Here is a 14604-nt window from a genome sequence, read left to right as displayed (position 1 = left end):
CATAAACCACGATCTCATAAACTTAAAGTGGGGTCCCGTTTTTCTCATCGAGTAGTCAATCATTGGAACGCCTTACCCGAACAAGTGGTATCAGCCCCATCAGTGAATACTTTCAAGGAAAAGCTGGACCTTCACTGGAAAGCAATGTGTCAGGATTAATACAGGTTCATCAACCTACTATCCTTATTACTGAAGACTGAAGACTGAATTGTCGATGTGACGCACCAATCATTTTGCGACAGTTTGACCTTCAAGTGCTCGCAACCCCCATCAGTGGACGATACCCTAGGAGCGTTGCCTATTTTTCCTCGCTGAGTAAGTTTATTTGCTTTGATCGTTTGTTACGTATCAAGACTACTGTTTTCACTTTAATTGAATTTGTTTCAGTTAAAGTATTCGACTAAAGTATCGTTCTTACTGTTTTGTCGTTGGTACTCTTGAGTACCTCTTTTTCAACTGTATTTGTTAGTACTTTTGGTCCTAGCAATCTACAGCTCTTCACTTTTTTTGGTCATTGATAATTTTTTTGTCTCTGGGTATCATCGCATATTGAAAAAACCCCTCCTAAATGACCGGACAGTGTAAAAAAAAGCAGTTGCCAACGTCCGGGTTGTCGTTATCCTGTTGAAAGCGGCATGCAGTGCGACGAGTGCAAAGGCTGGTACCACGACGTTTGCACGAACTTAACGCCTGCTGCCTTCAAACGGTTCAGTAAGAAGGGTTGCGTATGGCTTTGTCAACAGTGCTGCTCGGATGCAAACAGCCTGTTAACCGAGGCCATCTCACTGGTTGATGCTGCAAAGAAGTGTTTTAACAAGCATAATCGGAACGCGTCAAACAGCACTCGATCTGTTGACACGCAAATCGACGTGAAGGAAACTAAGGTTAGTCCGGTGATAGATGACTCACGCCCGTCAAAGAAGGAAAAGCAGTCTCCAAAGGGGCCTGCCTTAAAAAAAACTCGAGAAAAGTAGGGTCTTCTGTTCCCCGTCTCCCAGATGGGGTCCGACAGGAAACACCTAGAAGCCGCAATCACAAGGCTCGATCGGTTTCAAGAGGTAAACATAACCCGACCTCTCAGGTCGTCGACAACCCCTCAAAATCCAACACTAGGTGTGACGCAACTGTTATTGCTTCTACCAGCACCGTTGACGATTGGGTAAAGGTTGTAAGGAAGAAAAGTATTGATATAAAAGGGAAACCTGCCCCCGTAAAAGTGGTTGAAAAATCGAAAGCTGATCATAGCGACAGATCAGCTATTTTTCATAGAATTAAGGAGAGCGATAGCTCTGAACCTAAAGCTCGTTTTGAGCATGACATTGTACTGATTAGGCAGTTGCTTAATCAACTCATGCCTCAAAATATGACTGGGGTCACCTTGCTAAAGGTTTACAGACTAGGGAGTCTAGCGGACTCGAAACCAAATCATTCCAGACTGCTTAAAGTAGTATTCAGCTCTTCGAACGAACGTGACCTAATTTTACAGAATGGACACAAATTAAAGGGTTCAGGAGTTTTTATCCGAAAGGACCTACCGTTGGCAGACCATGTTAAAAGACGGGAAGCCGAGAAAGAACTACAACTTAGGTTAGACGCTAGCGAAAGGGACCTGAAAATTGTAAATTGTAAGACTTCGACAGAGAATGATGCCGAAGCCACTCTGGGTGAAGCACGAAGGCACTTAAACAGGCTTCGGATCTGTTACACCAATGCACAAAGCTTACTTAATAAGCGATCGGAACTAAGTGTACAGATCGACTCTACAAAGCCAGACATAATCGCAGTAACAGAAACCTGGCTGACACAGGCTATAGATAGTATGGAACTTGATTTCGAGGGTTTTACGTTAGTAAGGGCCGACAGAACACAAAAGCGCAAAGGAGGGGGAGTAGCTCTATTCATTAGGAATGCTATCCCATTTACCATTATCGATAGTGTATCCCATGAGAGTGGGACGTGTGAATTAGTTAGTTGCAGCCTGAAATGCAAGGGACAAGAGCTGCTGATTGGTTTGGTCTATCTCAGTCCAAGCTGTGAAGCAAATGAGATCCTGTTAAGCAGTCTCAATACTTGGTCCCCAAATGGTCGATGTCTAATCCTAGGGGACTTCAATGCACCTATGGTAGGCTGGGAAAATCTGAGAACTGAATCGTCGGAGAATTCCTTCGAGCGGGAACTAGTTGATGGGGATATCACATGTGCCCTAGTGCAACATGTGAAAGAAGCGACGAGGTACGATCCGGACACTGAATCATCTTTATTAGATCTGATACTGACTCAGTATGAGGATGATGTTGCGAACCTCCATCATATGCCGCCTCTAGGTAAGAGTGATCACGCAGTTTTAACTTTCGACTTCCATATAACTGCCAGTCACGAGCACGCGTCAGTCCGGTCCAGACCCAACGTCTGGAAAGCAAACATACCAGACATCATGCACTCAGCATCGTTAATAGATTGGACAATAGACCCAGAGTCCTCAATTGAAACGGCCTGGGACGCATTTCGAAATTCGTACTTAAAAGTTACCACACCTCACATCCCTTGGACTATACCAAAGGGGCCGAAGAACTCCCCACCATGGTTCAGTAGGGAGGTCCGTATCCTTCTCCGTAAGAAAAGGAAAATGTGGGATAGATTTAGGTTACTGGGGTCTGATGAGTCAAAATCTCAGTATCGAAAGGCTCGGAATACTTGTGCCTCGACCCTCCGTAAGTCTAGAAAATTGTACGAAGAAAAACTTGTTAAGGAATCCATAGAATGTCCTAGACGCTTGTATTCCTATATATACCAAAGGACAAGGAGAAAAGGAAATATTTCTGCTCTATGGGGAGACAGTACTGCTTCATCATTAGTGGAGGACGACTTTGGTAAGGCTCAAGTGTTCTCGAACTACTTTAGCAACGTGTATACCATAGAAGCGCCCTTCCCGTCAGCGTATACAGATCCCCCCATACATACACTGGATAGCGTGACCATTAAAGAACTCGATGTCTTTGGTCTGCTAAATAAGCTTGACATAGGCAAATCCACGAGGCCCGATGAATTACATCCCAGGCTACTGAAGGAATTATCTAACTTCGTTACAAGCCCTTTAAGTACATGCTTTAACCTATTCGTTACGCAGGGTCGTTTCCCAAAAGACTGGAAAAACGCCATAGTAAGTCCTGTCTTCAAAACAGGTACGAAACACAAACCTGAGAACTACCGCCCCGTTAGCCTAACTAGTGTGGTTGTTAAAATCTTAGAAGAGATTATTCGGAAGGAGCTGTTTAAGTATCTCGATAAAAATCGGATCCTCTCGGAGAAGCAGCATGGCTTCAGAATAGGTTATTCTTGTCTCACTAACTTATTAGTGGCTCGTGAAAGCTGGTGCGCTCTTAAGGACCAAAAGCTACCTGTAGACGTCGCCTTCATTGATTTCAGTAAAGCTTTTGACAAAGTTCCGCACAGCCGGCTGCTATATAAGTTAAGAAAAGTCGGGATTGGAGGCAATTTATTAAGGTGGATAAAAGAGTTCTTAGTTGGGCGTCAACAAAGAGTAAGGGTGAACTTAAAGCTATCTAGCTGGGAAACTGTGCTTAGTGGAGTGCCCAAGGGTACAGGTTTGGGGCCAGTGCTATTCCTCTTGTATGTAAATGACCTTCCTTGTCTACTATCATCATCGGTCTTGCTATATGTTGACGATGTCAAGATATGGAGAACGATACGATGCAAGAGTGATAGCTTAGAACTTCAAAATGACCTGAAGAAGTTATCTGAATGGTCTCAAACCTGGCAGTTGCCGATAAATACTTCCAAGTGTGTTGCGATGCATATCGGTCATCAAGGCACAGATACATACACGATAAATAACACTGAGCTACCTGTCGTCCAGACATATAATGACTTAGGAGTTATCGTTAATCCCCGAATGCCCTGGTACGGCCGAGAGTGGGGAGAGTCCGCTCTCCCTCTCGAAATACTCTCACACGGCCACGCGTATACAGCCTCTGCCAGGGAAGTCCTACTCATTGCCTTCTCGTGGCGGGGGTGTTGTTTACGAAAATGAGAGGACGAAAAGCGAGTCACTGTCCGGTTGAAAATTGTATGTTACCACTGAATATGAGTACTGAAGCAGTTTTTCTGAAACCACGTGCACCATTCAAACTGGCTGCCTTCAACGTTCGCACACTTATGCAGGTCGGACAACAGATAGGGCTGGTTATGTTGTTGGAAAGTCTTAATATTGATGTTTGTTGTCTATCCAAGACTCGTATTCCAGACTGTGGTGAAGTACTACAAATTCGCTCTCGATCTGTCGCTTCGAAAAGCCTGTTTTACGTGCGATTATCCGAGGATCCTGTGGCATCTTCGTCTGGTCTTGCTGACGTTGGTGTCGCACTGAGCGCTAGAGCTGAGGCAGCACTAATCGAATGGATCCCCATTACCAGTCGGTTGTTTATGTGCTGTTAGATTAGAAAGTTCCATCAAAGTGAGAAACGATGTCTTTTCGTCATCTCCGCCTATGCCCCAACAGATTGCAGCCGGGATGCAATCGAGGATGAATTTTACCACCAGTTATCTGTTCTTCTCCAGAAAGTGCGTTCGACAGATGTTGTAGTACTAGCCGGAGACTTGAATGCTCAGATGGGGCGTCTAGGCACAGAAGAGAGTCGTCTAGGTGGCCGATGGGGACTTGTTGGTCGCAGGACAGATAACGGAGACCGTCTACTGCAACTATGCACAGACCACAACCTGTTTCTGGCTAGCACTAACTTTCGGCACAGTCATCGCCGATGTGCCAGCTGGCGTCCTCCCTCTGCATCCGAAGCCTGGACTCAGATTGGTCACATCGTGATCAGCTACCGCTGGCGTGGTTGTGTACAAGACTGCCGCTCCTTTTGTAGTACCTATCTGGACTCTGACCATACCTTGGTCTGCGCAAATCTTACCTTACTTTTCAGTGGACAACGAAGTGGCCGCCATCAACGGATTGATATTAGCAAGCTGGTTGCGACTTCTGTTGCAAGTAAGTATCGAACCGAGCTAGCCTCTAGGCTAGCTACCACTCCACCGAAAAGTATAGATGAGCATTGGTTGCAATTGCATGACGCCATGAAAATGGCGGGTACAGTCAGTTGTGGGCTTGCGAAACGTCCCGCTTTTAAGCACTGGGTTTCTTCTGGTTCCTTACAACTCATTGAAGCCCGTCGGTCTACTCTGGGTGACCGTGAGTGTGACCATAAACGAAGGATGTTACGTAAGGAAATTGGGCAAAGCTTGCGTAAGGACCGAGAAGCCTGGTGGTCGATGCGTGCTAATGAGCTGGAAGCAGCAGCTGCATCTGGTAATTACCGGAAGCTCTTCCAACTCATCCGAGCCACTGGCAGCAAGAAGTGTGGTATGAGCGAAACAAACTGTGAGGATGACGGGATGCCAATCACGTGACTTTCTCACTAAGGAACTGACTGTGTTGTTTACAAGGGTCTGGGAGCTAGAGACTGTACCGACGTCATGGAATGAGTCGATAGTTGTCCCTATCTTTAAAAGGGTTCACGTCGTTCCTGTAGCAACTATCGGGGGATAAGTCTACTTCCGATTGCGTCCAAGCTATTGGCTTCCGTCATACTTTGTAGGTTGTTCAAAACCCGAGAAAGATTGACTCGCGAGGAGCAGGCTGGGTTTCGTTCTGGTCGAGGATGTATTGATCATGTCTTCACCCTCCGCCAAATGTTAGAACACCGTCATACTTATCAAAGGCCAACAATCGTAGTGTTTCTTGACATTAGGGCTGCTTTCGATTCGTTGGACAGGACTGTTCTCTGGGATTGTCTATTGAAGAAGGGTGTGCCTGAGAAGTTTATTAACATCCTAAAAGCCCTATATACAAACACCTCATGCAGAGTGAGGGCATACAATCACCTTTCTCCATTGTTCCATTCAAGCAGTGGGGTTAGACAGGGTTGCCCAATCTCACCATTCCTCTTCAACTTTGTCATCGATGAGATTCTGGAAACAGCTCTGATGGCTGTAAGTAATGGTGGTGTGGATCTGTTGCCCGGAGAAAGACTTCTCGACCTTGAGTATGCGGATGATATTGTCTTACTGTGCGATAATGCCCTAGCCATGCAATCCGCACTTAATCAGTTGACAATCAGTGTCCGTAGGTATGTTATGTGCTTTGCACCTTCGAAGTGCAAAGTACTTCTACAAGACTGGCAGGATTCCAATCCTGTACTCACCCTGGATGGTGAGCAGATAGACGTAGTTGAGACGTTCGTGTATCTGGGTAGCTGCATAAGTGCTGATGGTGACGTGATTGATGAGATCAATGCACATATGGTGGAAGCCAGAGCGGCTTATGCCAATCTTGGCCATCTTTGGCGCCTTCGTGATGTTAGTCTGGCTGTAAAAGGTCGGATCTACAACGCGTCGGTGAGAGCAGTTTTGCTCTATGCTTGTGAAACCTGGTCTCTCCGAGTTGAGGATGTTAGACGACTCTGTGTGTTCGATCATCGTTGTCTCCGAAGGATTGCTGACATCCATTTGCAACATCATGTTCGTAATGCAGAGGTTCGGCATTGTGCGTTCGGGCACAGAGATGATAATTCAATTGGTATCACCATCTTGAAACACCGACTTCGGTGGCTTAGACATGTTCTCCGAATGTCGTCCCAGAGAATTCCACGTCGTGCATTATTTGCTGACTCTGGGACTGGTTGAAAGAAGCGGAGAGGTATTCAGTGTATGACGTGGTGTCGTGGTATGAAAGGAAGTTGCAGAGGGCTGGATTGTGTTCGTCCTTCATGACTCCCTGGTTGGGGTCCTAGAAACGGTGAGATACAGTGGCTAGAGACGTTATCGGATATGGCTCAGAATCTAACAGCACATAACCAGCCGATTGTTAATGGGGATCCATTCGATTAGAGCTGCCTCAGCTCTAGCGCTCAGTGCGACACCAACGTCAGCAAGACCAGACGAAGATGCCACAGGATCCTCGGATAATCGCACGTAAAACAAGCTTTTCGAAGCGACGGATCGAGAGCGAATTTGTAGTACTTCACCACAGTCTGGAATACGAGTCTTGGATAGACAACAAACATCAATATTAAGACTTTCCAACAACATAACCAGCCCTATCTGTTGTCCGACCTGCATAAGTGTGCGAACGTTGAAGGCAGCCAGTTTGAATGGTGCACGTGGTTTCAGAAAAACTGCTTCAGTACTCATATTCAGTGGTAACATACAATTTTCAACCGGACAGTGACTCGAGAACGTTTAGATAGAGTCGAATTTCTACCATAGACGAGCTGCTGTATAAGTCGAGAAAGTAAGTATAGACGGAGTAGGAATAGAAGAGGATGAATAATGATGTAGTAAATAATAATAATAATAATAATAATAATAATAATAATAATAATAATAATAATAATAATTTGAATCATTTAACCGTTAGTTGAAGCAAGAAAAGTAGTTTCCATAATTATAAACAGTTCATCATTTTTGTGTGGGCTGTGATACTGCCCGGGTGCCCAGACCGAAGCAGGTAGTTTTCTTAGGGGGCCACACCCCGGACCTTTGACCTAAGGCGGAGCATCGTGAGGAGATGCAGTCTCATGGTAGCCGGTAACCAACGATTGATTCACACGCCATTTGTTCCTGCAGCATACTGGAGACCATGTGCACTATTGATTTGGTTTGGGATCCGGTTAAAGCGCTGGATATTCGCTTTTCATCCTCTTCTTTTCGCAGAGAAAACCTCCGCCACGAGAAGGTAGTGTGTAGAACTCCCTGACAGAGGCTGTATACGCGTGGCCGTGTGAGAGGATTTCGAGAGGGAGGGCGAGCCCACCCCACTCTCAGTCATACCAGCTTTTGGGGGGGCAATGAATATTTACTGTACCAAGGATGGAATCCAAGAAAATGACTTCGTTTGCATAAATTTTATTACTAAGTTCTGGTGCATATTGCTTCTGATATACTTAGTAAGTGGAGATACACAAATTTTGAAAGCTTCATTGACATTCTATCCATAATGTCGAATACTAAGCTTTTATAGATTTTATGTTGTGTCCACTGAATCAGTGTATTGACATTTTCATGTATTTAATTGTTTCTTTTTCTGGTCACAACAATATTCTAAATGGTAACGATGAAGTTACTGAATTTTTTATGTAGCTGTTTCCACAAAAGCAATTAAATTCATAAACACATGTACAAGTCGAAGGATTCAGGTCATCTTTTACTTTTATCGCGAGTGCACTATGAGTGGTAAAATATATACATACTGTTGATGAAAAGAATAGTTTGTTAGTAATATTGATTTTTTTGTTCCTGATAGTTTAGTAGCCGCAACTCTTTAGAAAGTAATTTTCAGCGTTTTTACTTCTTGAGACTAACTCGATCATAAAAAGCCTCATGGATTGCTTTGGATATTATTTGCCATCACGTTAGTTCAAATGATAAAAACAACATTTAAGTACTAAGATATTCATTTTTAGTGCAACGTAAAAATTGGTGCATTTGGCACATTAAAATTTATTTGAGTTAAATTGGTGCAAGTCTGCATCAGAATTTTATCTTTGATGGAACGTTCTCTAAATTTGGGTCATTATTATTTGAGGTTGCTCCAGTACTCGTAATGTTTTTTTTTGTGAGTGAATGTTAACTATCTACATAAACTGTAAAAACCCCAATATCAAATGATTTTTAAATTGCCTTGATTTTGTAATTATTTATTCTTCCAATAATTATTTGTTTAACAGCTAAAATTAATCTCTATTCATGATGTTAATGTTATTTGGTTTTCTTAAATATATTTGCACATAACTTTACTTCCGCATTTTAGCATGGTCCCATCAAAAAATGACATAAAGTTCACATGGCTTGCAGCTTGTTTTGTCAGTTTATATGGTCTAGGATCATGGATTGTTGTTAATGGATTGTGGGTTGAACTACCGTTATTGATCAATGTTCTACCAGAAGGTTGGAGTTTGCCTGCTTACCTGATAATCATTATACAAGTACTTTAGATTATAGATAATGTATATGCGAATACTACCTAGATTTATCGGTGTTAAATGCTAATATCAAATTGAAAATAACGAAATAAGGGCTTTAAATATTACCGAAGTCTTCAACTCATCTTTATGCTTCTTATAGCACTACTCAAAATCATAATCTACATGCATAAATATATTTGTTAATATCCTGCACAGGTTATTTTACGTAATATTTATTGTTTTTTGTTAAGCCCTCATGAACGTCCATGGCTGATAATAAGAAAATAAAATAACGAGAATTTCAGATCAACGTTATAGGTATTTACTTTCGGACGTATGACCTCTAATCGAATAAAATAAAAAAATTCATTAATACATATAGTAAGAATTTCAATCACAGTGTATTTCACCGGTGTTTTTATCAGCTTTACGCAATCATTACTTTTTAAGGATTTGCGGATTGGTGCCTTATCCTAGTAGCGTTTTCTGATGGTTACTTTGGTCTGATTTTCATGTTATGAGTTTTTAAGTCTCCCAACACTTCGTGAAGTGCCAGACGGTACCAGCTATTTTTTCTGACGCTATCATTTTCGCGAAATCTCACCTGTCAGGTGATTTGTTTAGAACTCCTATAGCTTAGGCTAATTTACCAAAAGATTTCGTAAATTAGTTACAATAGAGACCCTGGAGCTTCATAGATCGTTTGTTATTTTATTACTGTAGATAGCCATTCCGTCAAGGACATAGGTATTTGTCACGTTTCTGATCTCCTGTGATTTGTGTTGGAAACTCGGTACTGCCTTTAAATGCACATAAAGCTACATACAAAGTCAAGATAACGTTTGGTTGCCGAAATTAGTCTTTCAGTTACTACTGTGTCAGGGATTTTTCTCTCTTTATGAAAATAAACATCTAATAATAGGCTCTCTTCCGTTTATGAGAATCTGTACTTCATACAAACCTTCACAAAGAGTTTACTGTGTCTAGTTATCAATTTTAACTTTAGGGTTTACTCTATATAAGAAGACTGAATTTATCCAAATAGTCCAGTTTAGTTGGTTTCATACTATATGAATTTTCTTTTATATTTCTACTGTCTCCATGTTCCATGCCATAATCTTCATTCGAATCCTGATCTCAGCTAGTCGTTTTAGCAATCAAATGGCTTCCCTGGACATAAAAATCTTGTAACCTATGATGAGAATAAAATTCATTTTTTTTCTTTCCCAGAATTTTTATATCATGACTGATACTTCATTATCACAATTGCTTAGTAAAGTAGTTTAATTTTAGGAAATTTTAACGATTGGTTTTAAACTCAGTTAATCAGAACCAATGTACAAATTGCGGGGCGTCAAAATCCTGAATAATATCCTGGGAAGAACGATAAGTAAACTCTATTGAAAAATCCCAAATAAAATAAAGCAACTGTCCGACACTCTCTGATCTCGGTAGCCTTGTTAACATAGTATCATTCTATGATGCGAACACCACCCATAGTTTCCCTAGAAACAATTTTACAATTAAGAAGAATGTTTTTAGGACACTCATATTATTATTACCAAAGGGAGTATTGCACAGTAGATATAATATTCGTCTGCGTAGTCGACTGTCAGGAAACGTACTTCGTAGCTGTTTAAACCGTATAAAAACGTGCGTGCTACTAGTAATGTGGTTGCCTGAATGACGTATGGAGGAGTAGAATCTAACTGTTTTTTTGTCCACATCTTTACATTGTCTGTTTGTCCTTAAGTACAGATATTCCACATTTTCCTTGTTTATACATTACCAGATAGCAAATGTGGGACCAATGATCTATGTTCCGTTGACAAAATTTTTCCAAGCTAAAACAAATGGATTTTGTTCACGTTGTTTACAACCACCTGAAAGGATAGCCAACTATTTAATACTCGCCGTCGGTCTAATATCATGCATATTGATTTCGCAGTTTTGGAACGTAAGTACTGTTATGTTCGCTAGATTTAGATATATTTTATCTTTTGATTATCAAGAAAACTGCAGATCTTTATTGAACTATGCGTTAGAAAATGTTGACAAACATGCATGGAGCTGTTATTGTCTTACTGAAGAAACCTTCTTACACACAAATTGATATGTCATAGAGAATCATCTTGACCAAAATAACATGACTTTGACATGTTTAAACTTATTGCGATTTTGATTTTACTACAGATATTCCCCATTTCTCCTTCGTACTATTTAAACTTTTGTTAATTTAATTCGGTTATTTATTTACTCTGAAGAAGTGACTTACATTAAGTCATGAAACGTCAGAAATACAATTTTCTAGTCATTGGGATATATCAAAATATTTATTATTAGCTTTCTACCCAATACTCAATTTATTTAAAACTATCAAGTTCAACCTGGGCATTGATACATAAATTTACCTCATCAGTTTCGAAATAATTTGATATGAATTAGTTTGTCGTTTATTGTCTCGAATAGTTTCAACTGCATGATAATTATTCTAACTGAAAATTCGTTAATTTTTCTATGCACATGTATGCCTTTTAGTTGGCGGTGTCAGTTAATAGTTAAGTTAATGTTGCATTCCTTTGATTAGTATTTAATTTTGAATTATTTCTAATGGCTTAAAATTTGGCACAGATATACATCTGTTCATTTCGTCATAATGGTTTGTGATAAATCGAATGAAATAACTTATTGAAACACAGAAAGGCTTTTATAAGTATAAGAACTTAATGAAAATGGAGGGGAAGATATCAGTCAATGACTCACCATCCCACAACACAAACCGAAGTTTGCAAATTGAATGACATATTCTGGGATGAGCAAACAGAGTCGCAAAATTGTGATGTCATGCTCATAATGCTATAAAAAAATTACACATATATTTTTTATTCGTCAGACCTCTTAGACCAAGAATTTCTGGAGAGTCGAGGAAATTAAAGCTGTTTTCACCTTCACTACTGACATTCGAAGTGTTGTTTTTTAGTCGTGCTGATAGTTTGAAGTACTGTTTCACCTTTAAGAAGAAAAAAATATCAGATGGTATATGGTTGTGTAGACAATAATTTAAGTTGCCATCTCAATGTATTATGTAACAACATGCTACCTAGATTCAGTCTGAATTCATCACTAGAATTTTGTTGATAATCAAGGAAAACTAACCCTTACGAGTTTTGTTTGACCCCATTAAAAACTCATCAATTTACTAACATTATTAGTTTACCTAATTGACATTCTCTTTGGAACACTTTACTGATAATGTTATAAGTAACTACGTCTGGTGCTTTTTGTCGGAGATATCCATTTCCCATTTTAGTTCACTTTTGTCTTGACCTCGTAAATACAGAACATTGTTTCAGGATAAGTTCTTACTATGAATTTTTGCAACATCTATGAATGCAGTACCATAACCTAATGTTGATTAATAGTCAACTCTACTAACCAGTCAGTCAGTCAGTTAGTCAGTAACAACGTAGAACTCCGTACGTACGTACAACAGTTCGAGTTGCCACACCACACTAGCATAGAGATGCAGTGGTCGATTCAAATCCCGTAGTGGTAGAGGTAATAAGAGTATAAGCAGTAATCGGAAACATTAGGGTTCAAAGATGTTATTTAAAGAGTATAATCCAGTGAAAGAAATTTGGAAAGAGGAAAAAAAGGGTCATGAAGAATTCAGAAGATTAGAATTTGGGAAAACACAGAGAGTGGATGCACCTGCGCCATTGCAAACGATTTTGAGCCATATCATTCAGGGTCTCTAACCATCGGTTGCTGTCATCTCGCGGTCCCCAACCAGGTAGTCTACACCTACCAACATGACTCAGTCCACTTGTCAGTGACTTAATGGACTTGTTCCATGTTTTGGTTTGGCCGCCCCTAGCTTTCTTCCAACCTAATCCTATACCACTGAACATCGCACGTCGAGGTAGTCGGTCGTTGGGCATACGTAACACGTGTCCCAGCCATCTCAACTGATGAAGTTTCACTACTTCATCAATTGACTTGCCATCCTTACCTAGTACCCGTTTCCTAACAACTACATTACTTACTCGATGGTCACAGGATATACGAGTAATGTTTCGAAGACACCTATGATCAAATACTAGTAACCCACGAATATTCTCAACTCTTACCGACCACGTTTTACTGCCATAAAGAAGGACGAAACGAACTGCTGCGCAGTAAACCCGTCCTTTGGTTGATAGACGGATATCTCTCCTACGCCATAAATGACGCAAGTTGGTAAAAGCTAGTCGAGCCTTCTGTTTCCGTGCTGAGATTTCGTCACACACCAGACCACAAGGGCTGATGAGACTTCCAAGATAAGTGAAGCGATCGACACGTTCAATTACCTCACTCCCTTTCATTCGTTCGGATGTCAATGCGACCCAATCCTGAAGCAATATTTTGCATTTCGAGGGGGAGAATCGCATCCCGAACATGCTTGCATTGTTGCTTAGAGTGGTCAGAAGACTGCATTTTGTCAGCGTCTTCACCAAATAAAACTATGTCATCGGCATATTCTAAGTCAACAAGTGAACCTCCCGGTAGAAGTTCAACCCCTGGAAATTTAGATGAGGAGAGTGTTATCTCTAAAAGTACGTCGACCACAAAGTTGAACAAGAATGGGGAGAGTGGACAGCCCTGACGAACACCATTAGAGGTAATCAATTCTGATGACAGTTCGCCATAAGCTCTCACTCGACCAGGTGTGTTCGAGTAGAGAGCCTGTATAAGGTTAATGTACTTCTTTGGTACTGCCATAGAACCTTACGATCGACAGAGTCGAATGCCCCCTTAAGGTCGAGAAATACTACCATTGTGGGGCGTCTGAACGTGTGTCTGTGTTCTAGAACCTGACGTAGTGTGAATATCTGATCTATACAACCACGTCGAGGTCGAAAACCGGCCTGGTTTTCTCTAATCTGCTCTTCACGAGCTTTGGTTAGGCGTCGAAGTATTATTGAGGCTAATATTTTAGACACTATATTAGTCAAACTGATTCCTCTGTGATTGTCACAAGAGGACTTTTTTCCTTTCTTATAGACTGGCACAATCAGTGATTGAGACCAGTCAGATGGGATTACGTCTAGTTCCCAAATTCTACCTAAGACCTCAGTCAATCTCACTGCTAATACTGGACCACCATCCTTAAAAATCTCAGGAGTAAACCTGTCAAGGTCTGCTGCTCTCCCTCGCTTCAGATTTCCTATTGCTTTTTCAACTTCGTAAAGAGACGGAGGATCTACATTAACTTGCCATTCAGGTTGACTAGAGATCGTGGGAAACCGAAGTGTGGCTGAAGACCAGTTGAACTGATCCCTAAAGTGTTCTGCCTATCGATCGATCCAATCTCCTGGATTGAGAATGTATAATATGTCCATCTTCCTCTGAGATTGTTTCGCTAACGGTCGGGTTCCTAATTCCGGTTTCCTTAACGACTCTGAACAATTGTCTACTATTACCTATTGCCGCTGCCTTTTCCATCTCTCTTGCTTTCGCTACCCACCACTGTTCACGATCATTGCTTAGACTTCTTGTCAGCTTGCGCTTAAGCTGACTCCGCTCTTCATTATGTTCAGAGCCAGGTGGAATGAGTTTCCGAGCATCTATCAATGCGATA

General features: G+C 41.2%; 1 protein-coding gene across 1 annotated transcript in view; it reads left to right on the top strand.

Moving 5' to 3' along the window:
* Nucleotides 1–207: 207 nt before the first annotated feature.
* Nucleotides 208–14604, top strand: part of MS3_00004267 (uncharacterized protein) — a 41757-nt gene continuing 27360 nt past the window's right edge. Inside the window, exons 1-3 of the mRNA XM_051212174.1 lie at nt 208–315; nt 8831–9005; nt 10777–10941. Of these exons, the coding sequence (XP_051072327.1) occupies nt 8832–9005; nt 10777–10941 (339 nt within the window). The 5' untranslated portion in view covers nt 208–315; nt 8831. The remainder of the gene's footprint in view (nt 316–8830; nt 9006–10776; nt 10942–14604) is intronic.

The sequence above is a fragment of the Schistosoma haematobium genome, chromosome ZW (assembly GCF_000699445.3).
Source record: "Schistosoma haematobium chromosome ZW, whole genome shotgun sequence".
Classification (NCBI taxonomy): domain Eukaryota; kingdom Metazoa; phylum Platyhelminthes; class Trematoda; order Strigeidida; family Schistosomatidae; genus Schistosoma; species Schistosoma haematobium.
The sequence above is the reverse complement of the archived record's forward strand: the minus strand, read 5'-3'. Positions and strand labels throughout refer to the sequence as shown.